The sequence below is a fragment of the Oreochromis aureus genome, linkage group 9, assembly GCF_013358895.1.
Source record: "Oreochromis aureus strain Israel breed Guangdong linkage group 9, ZZ_aureus, whole genome shotgun sequence".
Lineage (NCBI taxonomy): Eukaryota > Metazoa > Chordata > Actinopteri > Cichliformes > Cichlidae > Oreochromis > Oreochromis aureus.
Window position 1 is genome coordinate 24955616 of NC_052950.1, and position 27063 is coordinate 24982678.

At 39.3% G+C, this 27063-nt stretch overlaps 1 protein-coding gene and 1 long non-coding RNA gene across 2 annotated transcripts; both read right to left on the bottom strand.

The window, feature by feature from the left end:
* Window positions 1-1476: 1476 nt before the first annotated feature.
* On the bottom strand, window positions 1477-10348 carry anxa13 (annexin A13). Its single transcript, XM_031745794.2, has 11 exons — window positions 10192-10348; window positions 7283-7358; window positions 7075-7169; window positions 6812-6982; window positions 6689-6722; window positions 4934-5013; window positions 4639-4707; window positions 4460-4561; window positions 4203-4278; window positions 3808-3920; window positions 1477-2740 (listed from the first exon to the last, which is right to left on the bottom strand). Exons 1-11 carry the CDS (start codon window positions 10204-10206, stop codon window positions 2621-2623), a joined length of 951 nt encoding a protein of 316 aa, XP_031601654.2. The 5' UTR covers window positions 10207-10348; the 3' UTR covers window positions 1477-2620.
* Window positions 10349-17090: 6742 nt separating this feature from the next.
* LOC120441795 lies at window positions 17091-23403 on the bottom strand. Its single transcript, XR_005614292.1, has 5 exons — window positions 23294-23403; window positions 23133-23202; window positions 22968-23023; window positions 22776-22830; window positions 17091-17358 (listed from the first exon to the last, which is right to left on the bottom strand). It is a non-coding gene; the product is annotated as an uncharacterized LOC120441795 (long non-coding RNA).
* Window positions 23404-27063: the final 3660 nt, after the last annotated feature.

The window sequence follows — 27063 nt, forward strand, 5'->3', positions numbered from 1 at the left end:
AAAAACATTATAGAAGGAGCAACTAGGATAATAGCCAAGATGGGTTCAGGAAATCACACCAACAAATTATTTCTGAGTTTGTAAAACTTTAAGGTGTGACTGACTTGTGATCAAAATTTGATTAATCATATTCAAAGCAGTGGCCATTTGAGGCTAGCTCCAAAAGCATATTGATTGTGATACGATATCCAGAGCTAAAAAGTCAAACTTGAAATCATTAAAAATAATCTTTGGATAGTTTGGACAGTCCCTTTCAAAAGACAACATAAAAGATGGACGTTTCCAGTGTTTTTTGGGAGGATTTTATGAAAATGAGATCAAAGCGAAGCAATGAGACAAAACTGAGTGAATTTACATTTCATGTCTTGCCATTTACACGCACATAGCATAAATGTATATTTTAAGTAGTTACCCAAAGTATGAAACTAGTGAAAATGATTTTACGTTGAAACCATTTCACATTAAAATGAAAAACAATCATAAATACGTTAATTTCCGAGTCTTCAGAAATAGGTCTGTTTCTTCTTTGGGGCCAAATAACCTTTAGAGAAAACCCTGACAGCCACAACTGCTTGGTCATCTTTGGTCTTCACATAGTTCTTGCAAAGCTTTGATGTGTGTCTGGGCTCATTATTCATCTCCATGGCTGCATTCACTGATGAGTTGCAGATGCCAATCACCCATGATCTCCCCAGAAATGACTGCAAATGTGTTTCTAGATCTTTAAACTTTCTAATTATACGACCTCAGTTGTTTTAAACCTCAGTCACACTATCACCAGAGTAGGTACTTTAAGTGCAGAACTAAAATAGGAAATAATATTTATCCAAGTTAGGATAACCACATGTTTTAAGAGTTGTTTTTTTTAAGTGTGTATTTCTTTTCTTTCCCATCTTGCACAGAGAGAATTTTCTCTGGCTGGTGTTGTATGGCTCTGATCACCCCAAATTTATGTTCCAGTGTGAGTCAAAGAGTAGGTACTTGTCTGTGTCTGGGGTTTCTGGTAAATTTCATTACTGAGGCTTCCATCTTCCTCAGTGCACACAACAATAGTAACCTATTTTCTTTGTTTTTTATTTTTTTATCCACTGAGTTAGTGTGTTTGTTGAATGTTAACGAATATTCTTACAATCTCAAATATATTTTGAGGTTAATAAACAAAAGCTCAACAGTTACCTCCCAACTTGGTTGGGAGGTAACTGTTGACAGTTACCACATGTCAAGGTAACTGTGTCCTTGACATGTGAACATTTCCCATTTTGATTTCCTAAATTAAATTAAATTACATTTACATGCTGTTCCCATATTTCCCACTGTCCTCGAAGGCAGCAAAGGGGTGGTGACAAACTTGAAGGCGGGGTGTCCTTTCACGGAACATAAAATTATAGTAACATTTTTCCCATTCACTTGTAACATGTTCAATGTTCATGTTCCAGGCCATCTGGATTACTGAGGTATGAATAAAGTCAGACATGATGATATTAAAGGAAACTTTATTAGCAGTAAGACTAAAACTCTTTGGCTATATAGAAGCTAATAAGCAGGGTGATGCTGTGACTATCTCATGTGCTGTAAGTCATTTGAGTATCTTTTTGCAAAATGTTTATAATAGTGGTCACTCATAAGAATAAATCTCAGCTGCCATTAACGGACACATAAATGACGCAGACATCAGATTCTCCAGACGTTAAACATCAACCTGAACATCACGATCAGATTTCTTTTCACATAACCTCCAAGCAGTATACTAAATAATGCTCCGTATTAAACGCTCTTCTTTGTTAGTCATAAAATATAAAAAAAAATACATGTATAACAAGGAGACGTGTATTTGGATTTGTCAAGTCTTTTTTGCAACTAAATATATATCAATATATAATTTCTTTCAATGAGCAACTGATACAATATATAACCGCTGCTGTGAGAACAGTTCAGATTCAAGTCCATTGCATTGCATAGCCTTCATGATACCAGCTAATACTCCTTCAACTCAAACTTTCACATTTCTTCATTTAAAAGCACAAAGCCGTGCTGACTGATTGCATTAGTTATAACAGGCACAGTTTGGGTCACGGAGGGTGAAAAAGGTTAAAGAAGTATTTGATCTAAAGAAGCATAATACTTACATGAAGGTCTCAATAGATTAGTGAATGCAAGAGAATCAGGTAGCGAAGCAAATACGGGTCTTATGTTTTTAACATCATTATCTTATCAAGTCTTAATCCACCTGATCACACCACGCTCAATCTAATTGATTCAGTGTGACTACAGCTGGCTCCTGTTTGTGTTGTAGAAATCTTGGTGCTTTATACTTGTCACTATATAAATGCTGGTTAATTAAAGATTAAAAATTGACTAAGAAATGGACAGTAATTGTGAGACACAGCTTCACTCACTGATAAGTTCTAAGTAAGAGAATCAAGGTCAGTGTCTGTGAAGGAGGTCAAATAGAGAGCCAACCACATTAACAGTAAGTCAGTTTGGACAAGACATGAGCCAAGTTAATTATTTAATCGCCCCACCACCCTCCTGCTCCGGTCACAATATCATACAGAGAGACCGAGTGAAGTTAGTTTGTTAACCAGACAACCCTTGTCCTTCCTGCCTGCCTCTCTGGCTCTCAGTGGCAGATAGCGAGAAGGAGGCGCTTAAAGTCACCGCCGCACTCGTCCCTCAGGGCGTCCTTCAGGGACACATCATACTTCTCCAGGTACATGTCTTTGATGGTCTCCAAATCATACTGTTGAAAAAAGAGAGAACCACAAAATTAAATTAGCCTTTATGTCGAGCCTGCCAGAAGTCAACCCATGGGAATTTACCAAATATAATATGATGGAAATAATCAGTTTCAACTTGACCCTCTAGCAAATGTGGAGAAGACAAACTCATGTTTAAAGTTCCACTCACACAGCCCTAAAGGCCGGTCAGCGATTCCCTAGAAACCTCTGGTCACTAGGGAAAAATGTGTATTCCCCAACTGGTTGATTAGCAGTCACTATAAGTTACTGGGTGAAAGTGGTCGCAAAGACGGTGCAGCATCGACAACCTGGAGTTGCTAGGAGTACTTCCCAGTATCACTGGATAACATCCGGGAGTTAATTCTGAAATGGTGCTTCTATTCAAATTGCTGGTAACTGCAGTGACCAAAGCAATCACATAGAAGTTTTAGTTGCAGCAACATATACCTGTTTTTGCGACCAGTTTTTACAAAGCTAGAGCCACCAGTCTTCTGCAACCACTTGCCAACCACTTTGGGAATACACATTTTTCTCCAGCAACCAGTAGTTACCATGAGGTTACTGACTTTAAATCTCTATGGGTAGGGCTTATACATCAGTTTCACAGTGACTGTCAGAAACCTAAAGCAACTACTCACAATTTATCTAGAATACAAATTTTTCCATAGTGACAAAAGGTTGCCAGGCAGTTGCCAACTGGTCTCTAACCTACGTGACTGGGGGCTAAATCATTTACATTTTCTGGAGTAGATTTCTGATCCACATTCTGCACTTGTTTGAATTCTTTTTGATTTGCATTTAAAAATGTCTTGTATACTGTACATTTGTATTTTAACATAAACCAGGGGAGAGGATTTTCCAGAGTTTGCCTGAAGATGGCAGTGAACAGTCTTATAAGTGACTTTAAAGTGTAAGAACATACATACTGTAAAAACATGTAATAATCAGTGAGCTGTTTAGTAATCGCAGCATGTTGTGAATGTTTTTAATAATCTTTTATCGGATATTTTAGCTTGACAGTCTTTGGTCCCTTCTTATAAACAAGGTCATGCATCTTTAGCGGCATTACCTCGGAGCGACACACAATGATACGAATCAGGGTGTCCTCATCAGTGCCTGCTCCTTTCATCGCTTTGTTCAGACGTCTCGCGAAGTAAAGCTGGGGATTCTTGGCAACTCTTACTGTGAGGAGGAGGAAAGGGTTTCATTAAATTCCACAGCACATTATGAACCATATGTTCCTGCAGCAACAATTTCTTTTTCTTCAATATGCTTATTAAACACCAAACTTTTATTTACATAGCACAATAGGAGTTTACCCAAAGTACTTTCCTGTCATCTAGTATACAAAAAACTAGCAGATTGCCATGTGATTTTGATGCTACCACTGCTAGAATCTTCTAAATCAAATCAAATCAAAAAATCATAGATTTTAATATTGACAGCTTTCTAATTCATACTAACCGAGAGCAGTGTAGCATTTTTTCAGTGTCCCTCCAGTCTCGTTCTCAATGGCATCGAGGATTTCAGTTCCAGAGAGCTGTAGAGAGAGAGTATAACTAGCTGAGTTAAGCACTGTAAATGTCTTACAGAGTAGCCTTTCACTTTCCACATACAAAGATTTCTTATGTAGTGATTTGTTAGGAGGTGTCAGGAAACAGTGATGTGATATGTACAAGCTGATATGCAATATCACTGCAGCAGCGGGCACAAATACCAACCTGCTCATATATCTTGAAGGTGGCCTGGAGCTGCAGGTAATTTCTGGTGGCCAGGATGTAGGTGAAAGTGGATTCGTCTGTCCCAAAACGGCCTTCACCAGCCTGCATCAGTTAATGTTTTTCAGTGTCAATAAATCTACTACGATGCCATTATGAAGAATTTAAAAATGAAACTGTACCTCAAACAGGGCAATAGCATCTTGTTCAGCCAAATTCTCATCCACCTCATAACTCTCATCTCTGTTGCCCTGGAAGAAGACAATTAAGAGGACTTTGGTCCTTATTTAGGTCTATTTCTCAAGCAACTTTATCTGGTCTCCGTTTTACTCGTGAGAGGCTGTCTGGATGTTGGCCAGTGTGTGTGTGTGTTCACAGGGCACGGTTTGGCGAAGGGAGAGTGAGCTCGATTTCAGTCCAGGGACAGATGGGAGGAATTTAGTTACACGAGTAGAGTAGAAAGTCAGGGCCACTTACCTCCAAAAGAGCTGTGAGAAGGTTTCTGACATCCCCGCTTGTATCTCCCTCGATATCGGCTTCAAGATCACGCTCGTGCACTGCAAGAGTGACACCGAGAAAAGTCACAAAGCATGAGGACCACCAGATATTCTTTTACCATACGATACAAGTGTGTTGGTGTTTTTTGGATAGTATTTTATGTTAGTATATTCCTAGATTTCATCCACCGCTTTAGCCATTTCCTGCAACCATTCACCTATTCCCCTTTCCTTGCTGTGCATAAAAGTGTACAGCAGCAATCAGAAAACTAGTTAGTAGTGTAAAGTGAATTAGTGCAGTTAGCTGCTTAGTTAGCTTCACAAATAATATTGGAAGCACAGCACATGACTCAAGTAAATATTTTCACATACATCATCATAGTCCTGTTAAATGACATTTTCCCCTGAGTACTTTTAGTAACTAACGTAACATAAAAATACTTAAAATACTAAAGCACATTAAACATGTATCTTAATAAAGTTTTCAGATTACATTGCTAGTGCATTGCCATTATCCAATGATGTTGGGCAGCACTTTAAACTATTAGGATTGGGCACTGGAATGATGGCATCTTTCTAACAAGCTATTATTTATCTTTATAGCTGAGGTGACCAACAGACCAATTACTAGACAAATCTAGTGGTCTTTCTAGATTTGTCTGACCGTTTCTATTTTACTCTGTGCAACATTTGTCATATTTATGGTATAGTTATATTAACATGCACAGCCTTTTCCTTTGTGTTTACAGTCAATGTATGGAAACAGGAAGACAACTTATTTAAAGATTTTCCAACCAGCCTTTTTATTTTTGAATACAAACCTTCTTTTACTTGAAGTGAGAAAAGAAGATTTTATTATTATTTTATTATATTTAATAAATTAATAATAAAAATTGTTGAACTACTGTTGAATTATACTTTTGGTGTTTTATTTATCTATTATGCTATTCATTATTGGCCTGTAAAGCATCAATAAAACATTTGATAACTATAACATGGTGCTTGACTACTATATGGAAGCTTGCTATTACATTTAATAATTTTCTCATTATATGTTTATTAGCAGTGTGCCCTGCATATGCTATTGTGCTAGCTTTATACTGTCCCAAGTAAAACAACAATACCTAGCAAAGTCAGCAAAGTCATCGCTCACGTCTATAACATGCAAGCTTTAGCTATCAGTGTGCTAACATAGCATATTAGCTAGTTCACCCGAAGAACAAGAACAAAGCATGTGCTATGCTAATAATCTGTTCAGCTAACTAGCATAGCCACAGGCTGATTAAATGCCACCAAACACATCAACCAAAGAATGTTCTAGTTATTCTAAATCCTAATAAAACAAACTCTTAAATAACATACACACTCTGTAGAAAATTACAATGACAAACTTATATTTAGAATATATTTTTGAAGAATAATGTAATTCCTTCCATACATAATTATAAAAAGAAAACTAAACAGAGGTTACTCTGTTCAAAACTCATAAGATTTCAGTGCCTATAACCACAGAGGATATAGCCATGGTAAGTATAATCAACTCTCAGTGCCGGCACAATAATGAAAGGGAAGTTGAAACAGGATGGGCCCTGACTAAACAAAATGTGACACGGCACTAGAGACAAAAATAGTAAGCTACTGTATGAGGTGTAGGTTGACCCAAATGACTCACACTTAGTAATTTCATCAAACGGAGAAGAGATTTAAAAACTGCTAAGTTGCTTATTATACTAACCCTGGAAGTAGCATTCCTTGAACATGGCAATGTCCTGTTAAAAAACAAGTAGGAAGTTAGACATTTCCTCTGAAATTGAATTGCAATATGATCGTCAATATAAATGTATATTTTGCTAGTTACAGCATTTGTGGCGGTGCAGAGCATCTCCACCAAGACGTCCTCATCAGTGCCTGGACCTTTCATTGCCTTCCTGAGCTCCTTCACAGCATAGATGACCGGCGGGTCCAGCATGGCAAGGACAGCCTTCTCAAAGTTTCCTGACAGCTCTTTCTTCAACACATCCACCAATTCCTATGCCAGACAGACATGCTGATTTTAGCAGAAACATAGAAAAAAATGTTTTTTACACATTTGAAATTAGAAACATGCCAAATGACACTCACATCATCATATTTTTCAAAATAGGCCTGTTTAATTTCCTGACGCTGAGCTGAACTCCGGTTTGCCAAGATGTCAATAATAGCCTGCTCATCAGTTCCTGAAAAGAAGTCACAACAGATCAGATGCAGAGAAATCGGATGCATCCTTTCGAAGTTCAAGGAGACTAGTTTAATTTAAAAATGTACTGTTTTCATCATATTCACAACCTACCTAACCCCTTGCAGGCTTTGCGAATGGCCTTGATGTCAGCAACAACATCAAAATCTTCATAGGGAAAAACTGTGGGCTGAGAAAACAAAAATAATAATGTTACATGCAGTAACTGTTATGGACACACACTGATTACAGCTAATCATTGTTTATGCAAGGATTTCTGATAGCATTCAAGCGCAGCTGGCAGCTGGGGGAAGGGATGGTGCTCCTCGTTGAGGAATTCAGCAACTGAACTCTTTAAACAAACTTGGTGGAGGCCACATGAATGAAAGCAGTCAGTGAAGTGTAATCGAGGGACCAAAAGCAAGCGCAGAGGGGTTTCACAGAGAGAGAGAGAGAGAGAGAACAGTCTCCCATAGTAAAGATACAGCAGACTACATATATGGGCATGAATTTGATGGTATTTTCACATATATAGGTTTATATAACACCCCTAAAATAACATATACGATATTTTAGGGGTGGGGGGAAACATTGATACAGCCGAGTATCTTAATATTTTGTATGGCGATAGGAACGCCAAATATCGATATGTTATTAAACAAATTCAAATACTGGACACACTTCGCTTGACAGGACAGCAACCTCCCTGCATCTACAAAAAACCTCTGCCTGATGGGAGGCAACGTTTCTGCAAACAGTCACAATCTGCCTGGGACAGACGTAGAAAGATTGTCGTAGGCCTGTATTAATCTCCAATCTAAAATTGCAGACAATGCCAACGTGTTGCCATCAGTCTGAATGAGTCTTTGTCAATAAGCCCAACTCAAGGGTCTGATCTCAACTGGCTCCCAGCTGGTTTTATTCTGGTTATATAGAACACAAAGGTTTCTGAGCACAAAGGTAACAGTTAAATGTGAATTTCTGTCTGTGTAGACAACATCAGATATGGGATTTTTGATAATTTATGACATTTGATTGGTGTATTGTCAAAAAGATGTAATAACTGGCCTGACACCATTTAATTGCAAATTGGTAGCAGGTGGACTGTCTTATGGCAGCATTTATGGCAGGTTTTACTGATAGGGTTGGCATGCTTAAGCTAGTTTCTAAACAAAAAATAACTTAAGTGGATAAAACAGATACTGACAAAGTTGAACTCTGAGGACCCCTTCCTGTGCCCCCTTCCCATGTTTATTTTCAGCTGTTCTCCTGACTGATCCTCATTTCAAACTTAACACCACGGATGCTCACATCTTTCACATCTATGATAATCATCCTGGTTTTTTGCCTTGTAAGGTGACCGTGAGTGCTTTGAAAAGCACAAACAAACAAAAAAAATAATTATTAATTTATTATAATTTGCCGTTTAAAAAAACATGATAAATCACAATATAACTGCAATGACTTTACAATACTCAGCAAATCGCAAAATGTGAAATCAGGATCTTCAAAATCAACTGAAATTTCCAGCCCCATACATGGACGAGCCAAATAGCTTCTGGGGAAATTTTTCATGGTCAGACGAGACAAAGACTGAGCTATTTTGGTTACAATGACAAGAGGAGTAAAGATGAGACTTTCAAACCTTAGACCACTGTACCAGCTGTCACGCATGGTGGTGGTAGCATCATGCTCTGGGGCCTTTTGCTGCCAGTGGTACTGCCATAATTGCACAAAGTGGATGGAATAATGAAGGAGGAGAATTTTGAATTCTTCAACTTCACCTCAAATCAACTTTTAACAAAATATCAGGCAGAGTCTATGGATGTATTTGAGCCTGTATACTTACATATAAAATAAACAAATATGAAATAAATCTCCTTTCCAAGTATCCTAACTGGACCTTATTCTACCTATTCTTCTTTCTGCATTTTAATCAGTCCAGTTCTTTTCTTTTCCCAGTTAAAATATATTGATAGCATTTTTAAAAGGAACTTTGCCAAAAACTCCTCGCAGAAATTTTCTTTCTGCCTCAAAATGTTTGACATATTATAGGTTCACAAGTTATTCACAACAATGTGCCAAGCCATATTACCTATAGCAGTATATAAGGAAGCATCTGAAAGACCTTATATCTCCTGGACTATTCTGCTCTGCCCTTCTATAATTAGTAAATATGACTAATATTGAAAAGTCCCTGATTTACAGATGAGCTGGAGATGATCCTGTGGTTTTAAAGTCGAGGTCTTTTGCAGTGGATAGAATATGTTTTCACTGAGATAAGCCTTTGTGGATTCAGAAAATATATTTTACTTTTTTTTTTTTTTTTTTTTACATTTACGTTTTCAGTGGTCGAGTGTTGACAAAAACAATTCATCTCACGCTCTGTTCTCTCTACAACCGACACTGAATCATTAAAAGTATAGCTGTAGTATTTGCTCACTCAAATAAAAAGAGTAGTGTCAACCAGTTGTGCTGATGTATAACATGGTGATAGGACAGGATACAAAATCCACAGCCTCCCGTGAAATCCTTTCATTGCACACAGTCGAACTCATTAAAGAAAAAAAGAACTAGTGTAACGGGGCTGTGATGAATTCCGCAGAGGAGTGGCCCTCTCCTCTGCGTAAACCCCGATACGGCGTCTACCAGACGGTGTCATTTGCAACGTTTACACCGCTCGAACCTTAAAGAAACAGCGTTAACTGAGAATCTGAATTCACAGCTCTTTATCTCGTCAGTGTAGTCGCAATAATAGAGGTTCCGTATGATGAAATGGGTTGTGCGTAAAGAATTATAAGTGGACGGCGGCTCGCATTATACGGACTAAAATGATGCAAATAAAACATGTTTTAAACTCCTACATAGACGTAATCCAGCCGTCATTCCGGGCGGTGGTCGAACCGAAAGTATGGCTCATACAGACTTAAACCAGCGAAGCCAGGAGATTTTTTTTTTTTTTTTTAAATCTAGCCTTTAATCAGTTTTTTTCTCAGAGAGATTAGGAGGAGAATGACGCCTACTTGACAGTTGCCCATTTTCGTGGAGATGATCCGTCAGCAGCGCCTGATCTCTTGTTGAACTGGCAGCCTTTGGGTGGGTTTGGGGGATATTTGACCTCTTCTGACCAAACTGCGACTCAGCTGCACATACTGGAAAGTGACGTCACCGCGGAGCACAGCGTGGCCCGGTTACGTGCGCAGTTAACGTCCACAGCCCTCCCCCCGGTTTCTGTCTGATTTAACCATGCTTACTGTAAAGATCCACTCCAGACATGTTGCGTTATATAAGAATATATTAGAAATTCTTCCGATTAAATAATTTAATTAGTTAATATACAAATATTTTTAATAGTCGGTATTAAGATATGGTGCACAAACGATGATTTTATTACACAGCAACCAGGAGCGTGTACTGAAGGGAGGCATAGGGCACCAACCCCCCAATATTGATTATATGGTGATTATTTATAACGAAGTTACTCTTCCCCCTCACTTCATGATTAGCTCCTGATCATTCACTATTATCAAAAATATAAAAAATTAGTATGAATATACTTTTTTTTCTCTTAATGCCCCTTCAAGTCGGGGACAGTGTGCATGGTAAACACATTTATAGTACTTGGTCATATTCAAAAGCATAACAAACACCAGTTAGCAGTGTCATGAAATCAGAAGTTAACTTTACAGTTATAATGGTCTAATGCAAGGGTTTAAACAGAAGTCAAAGCCATCCCACCAAAGTCGAGTTAATTAATAACTCAAATCAGTAAAATGCATTGTTTTTTTTCCTTTTCCTCTTCCTATGTGATACCAGAATTACAGCAAAAATAATGAAAATCTGTGTGGATCACAAAGAAGAAATATTGTTTAGTTATATAAAAACAACATCGCATTTGAACATTTTGTACTTCTTGCAGATCCACTGTCATATATGCATACCATACATGGATATGAATGGATACATTAGATGAGATCATTTTGAGAATCCATGTTGTTCCATATAACAGAAGGTGGGGAGTTGATTTTAGATAATATATGGATTCCCTGTGGCCCTCCTGTACAAAAATACTGGAAAACCCCCCGGAAAAGACGGACATGGATCAGTCCACTCCCTTTACAAGACTTTGTAGTAGATATAATAAATCACTGGGTAATGATTATTAGTTTGCCATCAGTAACTCAGACACTAACCACACCTGGTGTGACTGCTTCTAATCAGCACAAATTAGTCAGACTTATAAGTCATCCTACCAGATCCCAAAGGTGCTCAATTAGATTGAGATCTGGTGACTGTGGATGTCACCTAAGTGCAGTGAACTCATTGTCATGTTCAAGAAACCAGGTGGAGATGATCTTTGTTTTGTGACATGGTTCATTATCCTACTGAAAGCAGCCATCAAAAGATGGGTGGTCATAAAGGGATGGACACAGTCATCAACAACACTCAGGTGTCAGGTGGGCTGTAGTGTTTAAAGATTCTTAATTGATACTACGGGGCCCATAGTGTGGCAAGAAAACACCCCCACATCACCCATAGCCTGAGCTGTTGATACAAGGCAGGATGGATCCATGCTGCTTACACACAATTCTGACCCTTCTGAATAATGCAGCAGAAATCAAGACTCATTAGACCAGGCGATGGTTTTCAAATCTTCTGCTGTCTAATTCTCTTGTCTGTATGAATCATTTCCTTTGTTTCCTGTTCTTTGTTGGCCAGAATCAACCCAGAACATTTTAGGTGTGATTTAACAATTTTTAATGTCCTTGATCAAAATGAATCTCATTTAATTGAACCATTCAGAAAAATTTCCTACATATATTTTAATGTTATTTTTAACTTTCTTTTTTGTTCACACACCGTGTTTTTCCCACAAAGAAGTAAAGAGACACAAAATTAAACACTTTATTCATTTATTATAGTTATTGTACCCCTTTTCTTTAATTTAACAAGCTTTTATATAATTAATAAACAAGAGTCAGAATGATGATCTGTTAAATCGTTAAAGAATTTAGCTTCTTACAGTATAATTACCAACCTTACCAGCCTGTGCTCCAACAGTGAGTATTTTACTGTCCCTTAAAACTGTCACTGCATCATAATTACTCACCCACTGAATGATAGCGCTGCTGCTGCCCTCCATAATACACGGTTTCCAGTTAAATGCCTGATATCGTCACACTTACAAAGCCATGCAATCAGAGGGAATGAGTCACCTCTCTTTGATATATCATTAAATGCTGATTTCCTAAAACATCAATCAGGGAAAGATTTGGCATAAAAACTTATTTCAGCTGATTATTCACACAGTTTAATGTGAGACACTATAATAAGCAAATTAGCAACATATTCTAAAAAATGTGAGTCATTTTCAGCGACAACAATTACTAGCCAGATTAAGTTTCATCAGTAGTGATTCTCACTGGCTTGTGTAGGATGTTGTAATGACACACATTGTAAGCTCACATGAATTTGCTAAAACCAATTAAATAACAGTTGTCCACACTGTAATTTCTCATTCATAAAAGCTTCTGCAGCTTTGGTTCTCACTTTTGCAGCTCACTTAGTAAACAAGGTCTTGTGCAATCATGTTTGTGCTGATGCAATTCAAAATTCCTCCTAACATCAGCTGTAGACCTGGACTAAACTTAGATTAAAAATAAATAAATAACACATATATTCACAGGATGGTTGGTGAAGTTAGGAGGGCTGAGAGATTCCCACATAGAGTGGTCCTGCTAAACCTGACCTGTCCCTCTGATGTACACATTTCTAATGCTGGCATGCGCTCAGTGAATACCTCAGGCAGCAGAAACCCAAAAAGAGGAGCAAGAGGAGGAACCATCACCGAAGGACAGGCCCTTGCACGGTATGTACCACCGGCAGATAGAGGAAGTGGCTGACATCCAGAAATCCTACCAGTGGCTGGATAAAGCTGGACTGAAAGACAGCACAGAGGCACTAATCATGGCAGAACAGGAACAAGCTCTGAGCGTAAGATCCATAGAGGCTGGGGTCTATCACACCAGGCATGACCCCAGGTGCAGGCTGTGTAAAGATGCCCCTGAGACAATCCAGCACTGCAGGGTGTAAGATGCTAGCAGGCAGAGCATACATGGAACGCCATAACCAAGTGGCCGGCATAGTGTACAGGAACATCTGTGCCGAATATGGCCTGGAAGTCCCGAGGTCAAAATTGGAGACGCCCACTAGGGTGGTCAAGAAAGACCGAGCTAAGATCCTGTGGGACTTCCAGATACAGACGGACAAAATGGTGGTGGCTAACCAACCTGACATAGTGGTGATAGATAAGCATAAGGAAACGACTGTAGTGATAGATGTAGCGATACAGAATGACAGCAACATCAGGAAGAAGGAACACGAGAAGCTGGAGAAGTACCAAGGGCTCAGAGAAGAGCTCAAGAAGATGTGGAGGGTTAAGGTAACAGTGGTCCCAGTGGTAATTGGAGCGCTCAGTGCAGTGACCTCCAAGCTAATCAAGTGGCTCCAGCAGATCCCAGGATCAACATCCGAGATCTCTGTCCAGAAGAGCGCAGTCCTAGGAACAGTTAAGATACTTGGCAGGACCCTCAAGCTCCCAGGCCTTGGGTAGAGGACCCAAGCTTGAAGAACAGACTGCCCGCAGGGATGTGAGGGGATTTTTTTTTAATGCTGTCTTGTCTGGGAATACCTTGGAATCCCCCAGAAGGAACTGTAAAGTGTGGCTGGGGAGAACAACATCTGGAATACCCTGCTTAGTCTGCTGCCTCCACGACCTGACAGTGTTTCAAGCTTCACTACTGGCAATCTTTCCTTGGTGAAAAGCCAAACTATCTTTAATGGATGCCAACATGTTTTTTTACTGAAGGAGAAAACCTGGAGTGTTTAAATCAGCTCCAAAGCATTAAGCAACGTACTGCTACAGAAGCACTGCCTCAGTTTAAACATGAAGGGAAGCCAAAGCAGCCTCACTCATGGTATAGATCCCAAATAAATGAGATGTAAACTGTTTGTTGGCCAAAATGGTAATAGGTTGCTATGGTTACTTTCAGGCATCATAATGATTGTCTTTTGACTTTGTAAATTGATTGAAGTCGGTTTTATTTTTTTTTAATAATCTAATAATTTCACTGAAAAACAATGACAACAATGTCAAATTGACCAGTTTACTAACTGACCTTTACTTGTCCCATGTAAAAACAAACTGATCTATAAATACAGTCTGATTATTTATGGTAAATATTTTTAGTAATACTCATCTGGCTGTTTGCTTTTCTTATGCTTTCAAAGAATTAAGACACCTAAAGATCAGATATTGAGACCAAAAGTTTTGCAATAACTTTAAACCTCTTTGAGGATTTGAAACACAATTTGTTGACTCACCAGTTAAGATGAACAAGTTGGCTCAATATGCATTGACTTTTTTCTGCCAGGACAAGGTCTGATTACGGTATGCAATGAGAAGCGCAACACTGTTGCAGGCACCTGTTCATTTGGCAGCAGCTGCAAACTGAAAGCTTGCTTTTGTTTTCGTAAACTGTTCAAAATGTCTCAGTTTGTGTTGTCTTAGTCTATTGTTTTCCCTGCGAGAGTTCGCTGCTGAAACAGCCCAAATTTCTGAAGGACTACAATACTGAGACGAGTCTGGGGGAGGGTGGATGGGTCCTGGGCTTCATTTCACGGGCGGAGGAAAGGGATCCCGCTGAAGCCTCTAACACAGATCAGGGGGAGGAAACAAAGGCGACATTCAAGAGGATCCAGGCTGTAATGTCATGCTGGCACAGCACCCAGACTCATGTTATGACCTCAAACACATCTTGTTTGGAGTCTGAGCAGCTCTGACTGTTAATAATCATAGACAGAGGGCTGCGTTTCATCTGCTCTGACACTAAAGACCTGCCTGGAAAAGGAGGCCAAAATATTTGTGTTTAAAAGAAGAAAAGTACAGGAGAAAAAATAGTCTTAGCACATCTTCATGGATTTGTTTGTTTCAATATTTTTACTAATTCATCAATTCAAGATTTTACTTCAGTTTTGGCTTCTTATCCGAGCAGATATTTTTCAGCCCTCTTTGAATTCTTTTAGTTCAGAGTGATCATGAGGCTTTCTGAGCACACTAGGCTTTTGTTTGTACAGAACAATGCTAATAAAAGGTGCATTGTTTACCTGCTCTTGTGGTAAAATTCTGGCATTGTAGTGGCTTGTGGTCATTCTTGCTGTACCCAGGTGGTAGTCTGGGGCACCGCTTCCTGACATGCACCACACAAAGTGCTGTGTGGTCTCATTGTGCGGCAGATGATAGGAGAGCTGTGAACACTTTGCATGCAATCTCGTTCAAATAGTTTAACTATTTGGCTGTTGTTGTTGTTGTTTTTACCAAAAAACACCATCAGTAGAAGTATGAGGATGCAATAAAGTACAAATGTTCTTCTTGGACTGAGGTAACTAACTTTTTAATCATCAGTGAGGTTTCAACTTCTCTCCATTTCTTTGTGTTGTCTCCTCTTCTCTACCTGCTTACTGAGGTCTTCCTAGTACCAATTTTTGCTCTGCTATGGACACATTTAAAATAAATATCTAGAGGAAGGTTATGCAAAAGATGAAGATGATGTAGATCAGATGAAGTTTAACCTCTCTGCTGATACTGGATGCCTTAAAGTTCAGTGTGGACTCTTTGGTGCTACTGGTGTCCTGCAGAAGATCTGACACCTATGCCTTTCCCTGGAAGAAACTCGTTGCTCTGCATAAACCTGTTGTGACATTCCTTAAAATGGATCAACACCACCACCTAGTGGTCACAGTACTAAGTACAGTTGGAATGTGATTTCCAACTTTTCTCCTCAGTACTTTCCCTCAGTTTTCAGATATAATGTGTAGAAAGAGCATTTTTCTTTTTGGTTTGTTTTCATTGCAAATGTTTTAGGATACTGGGCCAAAGTGCCAAAGAGGAAATGTCTAGTGTCAGCAAAAACTACTTTTATGTGACTTTAAAATTATTTAATTCCATGAGGTATTACATGCAGAAATATTCCATGTAATTGTCAAAATCTGTAAAGCCCACTGACTCTGCCAACAGTCCTGTGAAAAACACATCCTTACAACTTCCATAGGAATTAAGTAGGTAAGTAGTTTCCTGGTCTGGAGCATTCAGGTGTGTGTTAACACAATGCCACAATCTTCCCAGGAGTTGATGACCCTGCAAATTCACTCCAAAGTCTGACCCAAGAGCTACATTTTAGACTCTACGGGCCTCAGTTAGCATTTTAAACGTTAAAGTTGATGACAGTACAATTAGAAAAAGTTGGAGCAGTGTAGCTTCTCTGGAAGGGCTGCCCAGAGAACGCCTCTATTCTTTAAAAACAACATGGCAGCACGGCTTGGCTCTTGGGAGCGATGTCCTTTTGGACAGACGAGACCAAGAGGTTTGGACATAATACACAGTATCACGTTTGGCTAAAATCAAATACGGCATATCAGCACAAAGACCTCATACCAACTCTCAAGCACGGTGCTGGAGAGGTAATGATTTGGGCTTGTAGCCATAGGACCTGGGCACCTTGCAGTCATTGGGTTGACCGTGAAGTCCTCTGTATACAAAAGTATTCCGAAGTTAAATGTGACGTGATTTGTCTGATAGCTAAAAGCTCAGCTGAAACTGGATCATGTAACAAGGCGAAGGTCCCAAGCACAGAAGCAAATGTACAACAGAACTGGTGAAAAAGACACACAGCAAGGCATTGCAATGGCCCCGTCAGACCTCAGCCTTATTGAAATGGCGTGACAGGAACTCAGATGAATGTCCACAATCTCAATGAACTGAAGTAATGTCATACAGAAGAGTGAGTTAAAATTCAACAATAACAATGCGACAGACTGATAATGTCACACAAAAAAAAATTTAATTCAATTTATTTGTCCACATTTAAGTTACTGAAGCATGAATTATACTTAGTTGTTCCGTTGGGAGCAGTGCTCCAGTTGTAAAGCTGGGAAACACTCATTATTGTTGGTCTTTATATAACATTTGTTGACAGTAAGACTGATGTGAAAGAGTGCTGCAGTTATCCTTTACAGGAACTAAAAATATGCCACTAATCTGGCACATCAGCTGTGAAACATATAGCAAGTTCCTTTGGAGGTGTTGTTTCCCGAAGTTACAGTTCCTTCCAGGGTGAGTAATGGCAGCAGGGCTGGGGGATAAAGAGATAGGGGTGAAGCAGTTTACGTTATAGGCTGTGATCTGAACTTAAAGGTGTTTGCAAGCATCTACTCTTGTGAATGTATGACAACTAGAGCTGAAAAAATTTGCTGTCAGCTTTTACAAAAAAACTTTTATGTAAATATAGACAACTTTTTTTTAGCTTCTTAATTAATTTTTCTTTACTTTTCTCATGCTAATGGGCATCAGTATAAGGAAATATAAGATGTAAATATGCCACATGTTAGCAGAACTGCTCATTTTCATTCACAGTTCCAGGGCAGGTCATATAAAACTTTACAATAAACAAAACAAACAACAGAAATAACTATAAATAGTAACTTGATAAATACAAGAACAATGAGTTGTGGTTTAAAAGTAGGATATGTGGAGTGCTCCTTTATTGCCACTGCTAAGCTACGCCAATATTTAGTCCCTTTACTGGTAGCACAGTTCAAATGTAGTGAACCCATGATGCACTGGTGGCCCTGGTACCAATCTCCCTGTCAGTTTTGTGTTTAATTAATTTAAAGGTGGCGGGTCAAGTCCATGTAAAAGCTCATACATAAAAACCACATGGTTGCACTTTAAATGATCATAACCCCAAATATTGTGTTTCTCATTATAAAATGAGAATGACTTGCTACTCAAAAATTTTCAAATAGTTTTCTTTGAAAGTGATCCTACTGAATTGGTGTTTCTTCTGTTAATGACCAGGCAGTGAAAAAAAAATAACTATCGATCCATCCGCTTATTCTTTTCAGGATCGCGGGGGGCGCTGGAGCCTATCCCAGCTGTCATAGGGTGAGAGGCAGGGTACACCCTGGACAGGTTGCCAGTCTGTTGCAGGGCTAACACATAGGGCTACACATAGGGCTAACACATAGAGACACAGACAACCATTCGCACTCACATTCACTCCCGACATTTTTGTTTAGATGATTGTCATTTTATATAACAGTGTGTCAGAGTTTGGGGTAGGCTGGTTGGTGGGTTGCTTTATTTTCCTCGTAGGTGGAAAATTGATGGGTTTCCCATTAAGGAAGCACATTTAGGAGCTAGTGTGGCAATAGATCTCTGCCAGACCATACTATCCTCATGCGAGTAATTTTCTTGCCTTCTGTATGTTATCCTTGAGTAAAGAGAAGTAACCTATGTCTTTGTTCTCTAGCTTCAACCTGCACCCCAGTCTGAAAAGACCTGTTTGGCTTGGGAGGCCTGCACCTCAACACATTAATGAAGCAGTGTGGGATCATACTGACAGAGAACATAACAAAAGGTGCCAACATCCATAAAAGAGCTTTGAATGTCCTTCAAGAAGTCTGGAGAACTATTACTTAATACTGCTTAAAGAAATACCAAGAAAGCTAAGAGAGTTCAGGCTATGTTGAAGAACAAAGGCGAACATACCAATACTGACTTTTAAGGTTGTTAGAAGAAACTCTGTTTTTACCTTATATACTGTATTTCTATGAGTTTTCACACACTTCACTAAATTGTTGCACCTATTCCTAGAAAAAAATTCCTTCTATAAAAAAGAAGGGTAGCTTAAGACAATGTTACTGTACATTATAGCACAAAGGAGATCATTAATACAAAGTACAAATAAAAGGGGCCCAAATAAGGAGCCTTGCGGGATTCCTGCAGAACATTTAAGGTAAGGAGGCTTGAGATTGCTAGTATATATACATTGCTTTCTATGGGCCAAATCTGATTTACATCACATTCTTCATAAAAATTGAAAAGTATTGTTGCATCACTCAACATTACTTCTCTTCACATTTAAACCAAACAGGTAGTTGATGATGGGGGACATTTGTTGGCGTTTTAATGGGAAAATACTGACTGTAAGACAATACCACTCAGTCCTAAAGGCCCATTTCAGCTGGTTTGCTGGTGGAAACGCACTCAATGGCACAAACCAGCAAGAAACTGGGCAATCAACTTTGCCAGTATACTCACACTGACCCCAATTGCTCACACTCTTCTTTTTATGCTCCTATGAACTGAACAATGTTTACAATTTACACAAATGAATACTAAAAAGCAATAATATTGAGATATTTGGTGTTTGGTACTGATCATTTTTTACTGTTTTTTGTCTATGACCTTTACCATTGAGTAAATGCAACATTACATCTGAACTCTGGACTGCCAGTTACACATCATCTCATGTCTCTTTCTCCATTTTTGTTAAAGTCACGATATCTGAGCTTTTATCGGTTTTAAATGCACGATCTGAATCTAAATTCCTCTACCCTGAAGCACACATCATTTCGTGCTCTAACTTCTGCAAGGGACTCGATTTTACTCCCAGATAATAAATCAATAAACCTGTTTTGTAACCCAGACTGTCTCCTCCGCTGACGGGGAAAAAAGCCTTTTGTGAGAGCTGGAGTTATCCATTTAGCTCCCACTGTAGCAAAGCCCACTCAAAATAAGTTGTACTATCAGGCTGACTCACATCGCCTTTCAGGCCGTGACTGCAAATGTGCTCTTTGTCTCCTCGTGCAGAATTCCCCTAGGCTTCCTGTGAGTGGAGGTGTGCAGTGTGGAGTGGCTGTATTGTCATGGAGGCAGTGATTAAGTAGTCTCAGCCTGATTATGTAACTAATTCAGTACTACAGTAGTGTGGATTAAATCCCCTGTCTGCTCTCATTTAGTCTGAAACATCTTTCGATTAAACACAGGAGGAAATACAGCAGAAATAATAATTAAATGCTTCTGACTCTATTTTCTTTTCCTTGTTTTATTCATTGTTGCTCCACAGCTGTAGCAGCAGCTATGTTAACCCCGTTTTTGTTGTTATGTGGGTCTTACAGAGCATCACAAGACCTGCCTTTATATGTGGAACAATGGGTACTGAACATTTTGTATTTCTACAGTCATATGGACTGTGGCTACAAGAGCCTCCACTCCATTGGTAAGACTTTTATGTAACTCCATCCAAAAGTAGCTGAAGAGGTTGAGGTAAGCAGCAGTTTGTGGTACACATGTTAGAGAAAAAAATCACACAGCTTTGAAAAGCATGTTTTTAACTCCAACATTTATTTTCAAATTATTTCATCTTGTGCCTCATAATCACACACAAGTTTAAATACCTTAAATCACATCTCAAACTCAAGCCTTGAGGGCCAAATCTTTCCCTTTGTAAATTTCAGCCTGGCCTTTAGGTTCTCAATTAATTTTTGCCCACCCTGCTGTGGCTGTGGTCGAATTAAACAGAGGGAGTCCTTTCCACTGCAGCTGCAAGCTAACAAGCTAGCTAACATAAGATGGATCAAAAAAGAAAAGTTGATGCTTAAAGCCTCGATTATACTTTCCACATATGCGAGGTCTACTACGGCCCGCTCAGGTCCGTGCAGATGTCCTCATACCTGCCTGGTTTTTCTGACCATGTGGACTTGCTTGCAGAGAACTTACATTACATGTCATTGGTACAATAACTAACGAGGACCAGCGAGATGTCTGTGTCCTTGTCATCAATGCAATATAATCAAGGTCTAAAGCCAGATGGTTTCAAGACAGAGCTTTAAACAAGGCCTAAGTATCTGCTTGCAATAATGTTTTGTGAAGATAATTATTTTAAAAGAGCTGGGAATCAAATCAATGTGCAGGGAAAGGAAGCTTTAGAAAGTGGCTAAACTATAAAGAGGTATGAAGTTACCGCTGAATGTCCTGTTTGGAGTCAAATTTCAAAGTGATGAAGCTGTAAAGGCAAATTTCACCATAGCAGAGGAAATGATATGGTGAGAGAGGGGAGTTACAGAAAAACTACCAAGCTTACTTGCAGTTTTTATGTATTTATTTTAGTGATTGTGAATTCTACGTTAATTATGTAAAAAGGGCCTTCTAGAATGGGTCTGCTGCTCCTGGTGAAACATGAAGGTACTGCAATCCTGAACACGTCTTGTATCCCATCAATAGTAGGAAATTACTCAAATGGTGCAGTGGCTTTCAGGTAAACCTGTTAATGGAAAATCAACCTTGATGAGCAAATCATAAGAAGGTCAAAAGTTACCAAAGAATGGTAAACTCACTGGCTCTTCTGATTTTTTTTTTTCTATGTTCAAGTGCTTTTTTCTATCCAACATCCACACTCCAATGAACAGAGGTGAGTATCTTGCCCAATGATACTTTGGCATGTAGACTGAAGCAGGCAGGGGTCGAATCACCAACCATCTGATTAGTAGATGCCCTGCTCTACCTCCTGAGCCACAGCCAGGAATCGTTTTAGGCTCGTGTTGTGATAAAACGTTTGACATTTTCAGATTTCAAAGTTTACTACGGCAGTCTTAAGTTAAGGGATGGCTGGTGACAGCTGTAATTGTGACAAATTTAGGTGCAAGGTTAATTTGGTGTCCAGGACTCTGTGATCCCTGCTAATCAATGGAGGAGTCTTAATCATGTAAATTTGCCTGTATAGTCAAAAAGAGGTTTAGTGGGAAGCATCTGCTGATGGAGAAGTCGCCTCAGGCACCATAGCATTCTGGTTCACAACTGGTTGAGGTCAAGGATATTCACACCAAACTGTGGTCTTATCTCACTACCTCAGGGTGCACATATAAGTCAAATATCACACTTGTTTTGGTGATTTGTGACAGTGGTGCCAGCAGCTGTAATCCTGCATTCAATGTGCTTACTTTGTAGAGTTTTTAACTATTGCCCTGCATTCTTTACTCGTTCTTTAAAGTGTTTGATAGTCACTTTGGCTACAACCTCCCACTGATGTTATGATTAGTGCTCGTTAAAATGACGTTAACGCCATAACCGCATTAACGCGGCAAATCTCCGTTAGCGAGTTTGCGCGGATCGCCCCGTGCGTGGGGCTGCACGGCATAGCGCGTTAGCACGGTTAGCTCTATCTAATGGAGATTTGCCACGTTAATGCTGTTATGGCGTTAACGTCATTTTAAGGAGATTAACGCTGACAGCACTTGTTATGATATAAATACATTTGAAGGCTGATGATTGGGGTTGACGTCACTTTATCACCTAAGCTACATTATGCCTAATTTTATTTCATTTTGTTTTCTGGTTTATTTTGTGTCTCAGCAACATTTTATAAAAACATACTCAGGGTAAATATAAGTTGCACTTTTTAAAATGATGATTTAATTTACTGAAGAAGAAAAAATCTATCCGAACCTATCTGGCCCTGTGTGAAAAAAGTTATTTTATGATGGCGTTGTACCAGTAAGGTTAAAGCAACTTTTAAAAAGGAAAAATAAAGGGAATAAATCTCTTTGTCTTGACCACTGTGGGCGGTGGTCATAAAGGTACGTTTTGTTATATGTGCATTTTTCTTTGTCTTACTATATCCAATCATTGCAGAATGGCGCACATAGTCACATATTTCCTGCACACATGAGTAAGAGTGAGTGACTAACAGTGTGTGAATGAGCTCACATTGGTCCCCGAGAGAGGCCGCCTCGCTCCCATCAATCAGTTGCCTGCATTCTACCTGGAGGCAGAAAACAGTGAAGACAAAGCGCACTTACCTTCTGGAAATTGCTGTAATTGAGTGATTAAGACTGATGACGTCAAATGAAAGCCTGAATGAGCGCTCATTCACAAACAAACGGTATGTGGGTGACTCACCAGCATCCTGGCCTTGGGCTTTGTGCATGGCATCTGCATTCGTGCGGCAGCAGCTCCTGGTGAAAGACAGCCCCATGATTTAGAGTCAAACAGGCAGCTTTTGCACCTTTTGTACAATCAGAACAGAATATTGGATGAGTGGACCCGCGTTTGTCCTTTCCACACCGAGGGCATCTTTCTGTTGCTTCCACTTGTGCCGGCGTTGTGATCGCTGCCATCATCGTGCTCATAATCACTGTGGGGATGAGCCGTGTAATAAAAAAAAACAATTTTACTGAGATGATTATCACGTAGATTTTTAACTTTCATTACTGCACATCACTTACATCCAGGGTTCACTGTCATACAAACACAGGAAGAAGACTTTATGTTTTTATCCCCGCTGTCCACTCATCCCTCTGGCTGCTGGACTCCTCATGTTTCACGTGCAGATTTCTCCTGACCTTTGGAAATCAGATCACAACATCGCATCAACTTACGACTTAATATAATCACTACTCTGGAATCAGATAACAGTATACTTAAGGGACAAAGGCAAAATGTAATTTTATTAATATTTTATAATTCCTGCGAACAGAGATTTTTTTTTTTCCATAGAATTCAATAATTTCTTTTAAAAAATGCCACAAAATCTTTTGTTTCTTTGCCAGATTTAAGAAGTTAAAGCTTAATATACTGCAATGTACTATAACAGGTTAAGATACATGCTATTAACTCTATAAGATGGGAAATTTCTTTGTTACAGCAATAAAAATGTATTTTGATAACTTTATTTGACAAGTCAAGATGTTTGTGTGGACATAAACTTTGACAATAGTTAGCTAGCTAGCTAAAAATATTATTACACAATTATGCAAAGGTAGGACTTGGTAAGCTAAAAATTTGATGTCTTTTTTAATAAAAGTTAACTTTTTTCATTGAGTATTTCTTTTTTTTTACCCTGTTCATAAAGTCCATTCATGTGTCTGTGGTTCCCTGTTTAGCTATGGTTTCTTACTTCCTGTTTTATTTTGCTAGTTACTTGTCTGTACTAATTGTCACTGTACTGTCTATATCGGCCTGTGCTGTGTTTGATTTGACCTTCCCTTCTCACATCATCTGATTAAAAGCTCAAACTAATCATGTGATCAGTTTAATCTGTACCCAGGTGTTTCTACTTTCCTCATTACCTTGTCTGTTTCTCTGTCTTTCAAGCGTCAGGTACCCCAGGTGTTGACAATCAGATGCCTGATTGACGCCTGATTAACAGCACCTGTGAGCATGGCCCTTGCTACAGCAGTCAGTTGTTGTGTGCTCCTGGCATCACATTTGACTTAAGTGGACTGGGTACATAGCACAGGGCAACTTCAAGCTTGTGTGCTGCAAATTCAAGTTGCAGCATTTTTTGGACTGAGTCCTAGTATATAGAAGTCATATAGTATAGATATTTATTTGTGCCTTTGGAGATCAGGAACATTTCAAACTGTTCTATCAATCTATCAATTCTTTAGGGGTTTTTTTGGACGTCAGTTCAGCTAAATAAAGTTTTTTTGTTTTTGTTCTGCATCTAGACTGCCACATTTGGGGCCTTCTGGTACAAGTATAACAGTCCATCCACACCTTTTCTATACCAGTAAGACAGCGGTTAATGAGGTTTGTTTGCCTAAAAGCTTTAATTGTATGAAAGGAAATTCTTACGATTATACCGGTAACGTGATTTGTGGCCACACTGGCCATACGTGAACCAAAATACCTGCCTTCAGAGAAGAGTGCCCGGTTATTTAAGGTGAAATTAAATACATCTAATCAAGAAACAGAGAGAGATGGGGGCAATGAATAACACACACATGAGCACACACACACACACAAGCCTACAGGACTCCAGCATAAAAATACAAACACTGTGTTCGCAGCTGGAGTGTGTCTGTCGTCCAAATGACAGGAGCAAGAAGGGGAATTTCTCAGAGAAACCGCCTCCTCAGGGCTGAAGGTCTTCCCTAATTGGGAGAGAGGTGTCATCGGCCCCCAGCAGTTAATCATGGCACTGTGAGGAGAGAACTGCAGACACGGAGGACTCATCATTTCTCTCCCCCCCCTACAAGACATCATGAGTGTTTGCACATCGTGCTGGGGAAACTCACAGCTCCTTGTTACGTCTGCCAGGACGATAGCTTACACCGGTTCAAATAATTGTCTCGAGTCTGTGGGATAATTACTGTAAAGCTATTTTCTGCTGGGCCATGTCTCTCTATCACTCAGCTTGGATAAGCAGATATAATTTGGCTCATAAATGTCTAATGAACTCTAGATGTTGGGGAGGACTATAGAGATTGACAGCATCTTGGGTTTCAGTAATAATAGCATTGATTGGCAATATTTATATTTATGCTGTATATCACCCTGAACCAAAGCCATTATTTTAGGTTACTCATTCGATATCAGAGATGAGCCAGAACTGGTCTCATCCTGTCAGCTGGGGAGATAAATTGCCTATTAGCCCTCTGGGTTTATGATAATTTTGTACAATCAATCATAGTGTATGAATAGGTGTCAAATAGAGGCTCATCTAATTAGAATAATAAAAGGTTGTATTCATACAGAGTGTCTATTGTTTTCCCCTGAAATGTGTGCTTATGAGTTGTTGGCTTATACTTCTTTTTTTTAAATCAGGGCAGCAAATCTTTTATTGGTTATTAGTGTGTAAAATTAGTACTTGCCCTTTAAGTGTTCTTAGAGTGCGACTGGACATTTTAGACTCCTCGTGTCATTTTTTTCTCTCTTAGACTGGTGACTGGTAGCACCACGTCACAACAAAAGAGGAAAATGTGACATGTAATTTGCACTTTGCTAGCATGGTCGCAGTAGAAGTAATGAGATGAGAAAGGGTTTTAACTGATTTTGGTGAGACGGGGCAATTTGGAAGCTATTTTGACAAGTGAACAGACATACTGAGCTGGGACTTTCTGCTGTCAGGATTATCTGCAACTGAATTCATCCAGAAAGCAATCGTTCTCTGCTAGGGTGAATTGAGATGCTCAGCCAGCCATAAAACACACAAATAAATATACAAACTTTGCTTAATTCACTGTAAATATGTCCAGCTTGAGGTGATCCAGAGCTACACAGCTTTATTTCAAAATACTTTATAAGTTGTTTATACAGTGTAATTATAGAGTCATAATTCTTGGCATGCATGACAGACTACATGTCTGGTACCAGTCAGTCAGTGCTTGCTGACTTTATATGATGTCCTTCAGAAAAAGGTGGCGGGCACTGTAAAAACAAAAACAAACAAACAAAAACAAACAAAACAGTGTGTACAGCAATTAAAATCCACTCCCTGTTAGGGATGGCTACTGGTATCCGGTGCCATAAACGGTAGTAACCAGACCGAAAAGCAGCGCACATTTCGGTGCTTTATTTCGGTGCTTTTTTTTCCTGAGATGTCATACACTTTGGATTCTAGCCAATCATTTTACCTTTCCAAGGATAGTAGGCGGGCCCAGGTACGTACCTTCTTTTAAAGCAGAGCTACAGATTAAAATTGCTCAAGGTGAAGCGGTCAAAAGTCTGGCTGTACTTCACAGCAAAAGATGCAAACTCAGCAGCCTGCAACAAGTGCTTTAAGGTGATACTGTGCAAAGGAGGTAACACCTCGAATCTGATGAAACACCTGGCGACGTATATTGTTTTTTTAAAAGCCAAGATATGCACCGTATTTGATAGCTTGCTGCGAGACCTCACACCGAGCACATCTACTGTGGGTGTGGTGCCTGTTATCGGACCCGGAGTTAGCAACATCCCCTAAGAACCCGAAGAGGAGAGTCCTGGCCTCTAGCCCTGTCAGTGTAGCACCGGTTCCAACCAAAGGAGGTATGTTGTATCAACAGAAAAGGCTAACTTGGTTATCATTTTGCAGAAAAAAGGAGACTGCTAAAAATAAAAACATAAGAGGTTTTTGGACAAAGTTTGTGTTCTCCATTCTTTAAGCACCGGTTCAAGCACCGTTTAAGCACCGGCACCATTTCAAAAGTACCGGTTTGGCACCGGTATCGGATAAAACCTAAACGATACCCATCCCTACTCCCTGTATATAAAAGATGTAAGCGTTTATGAG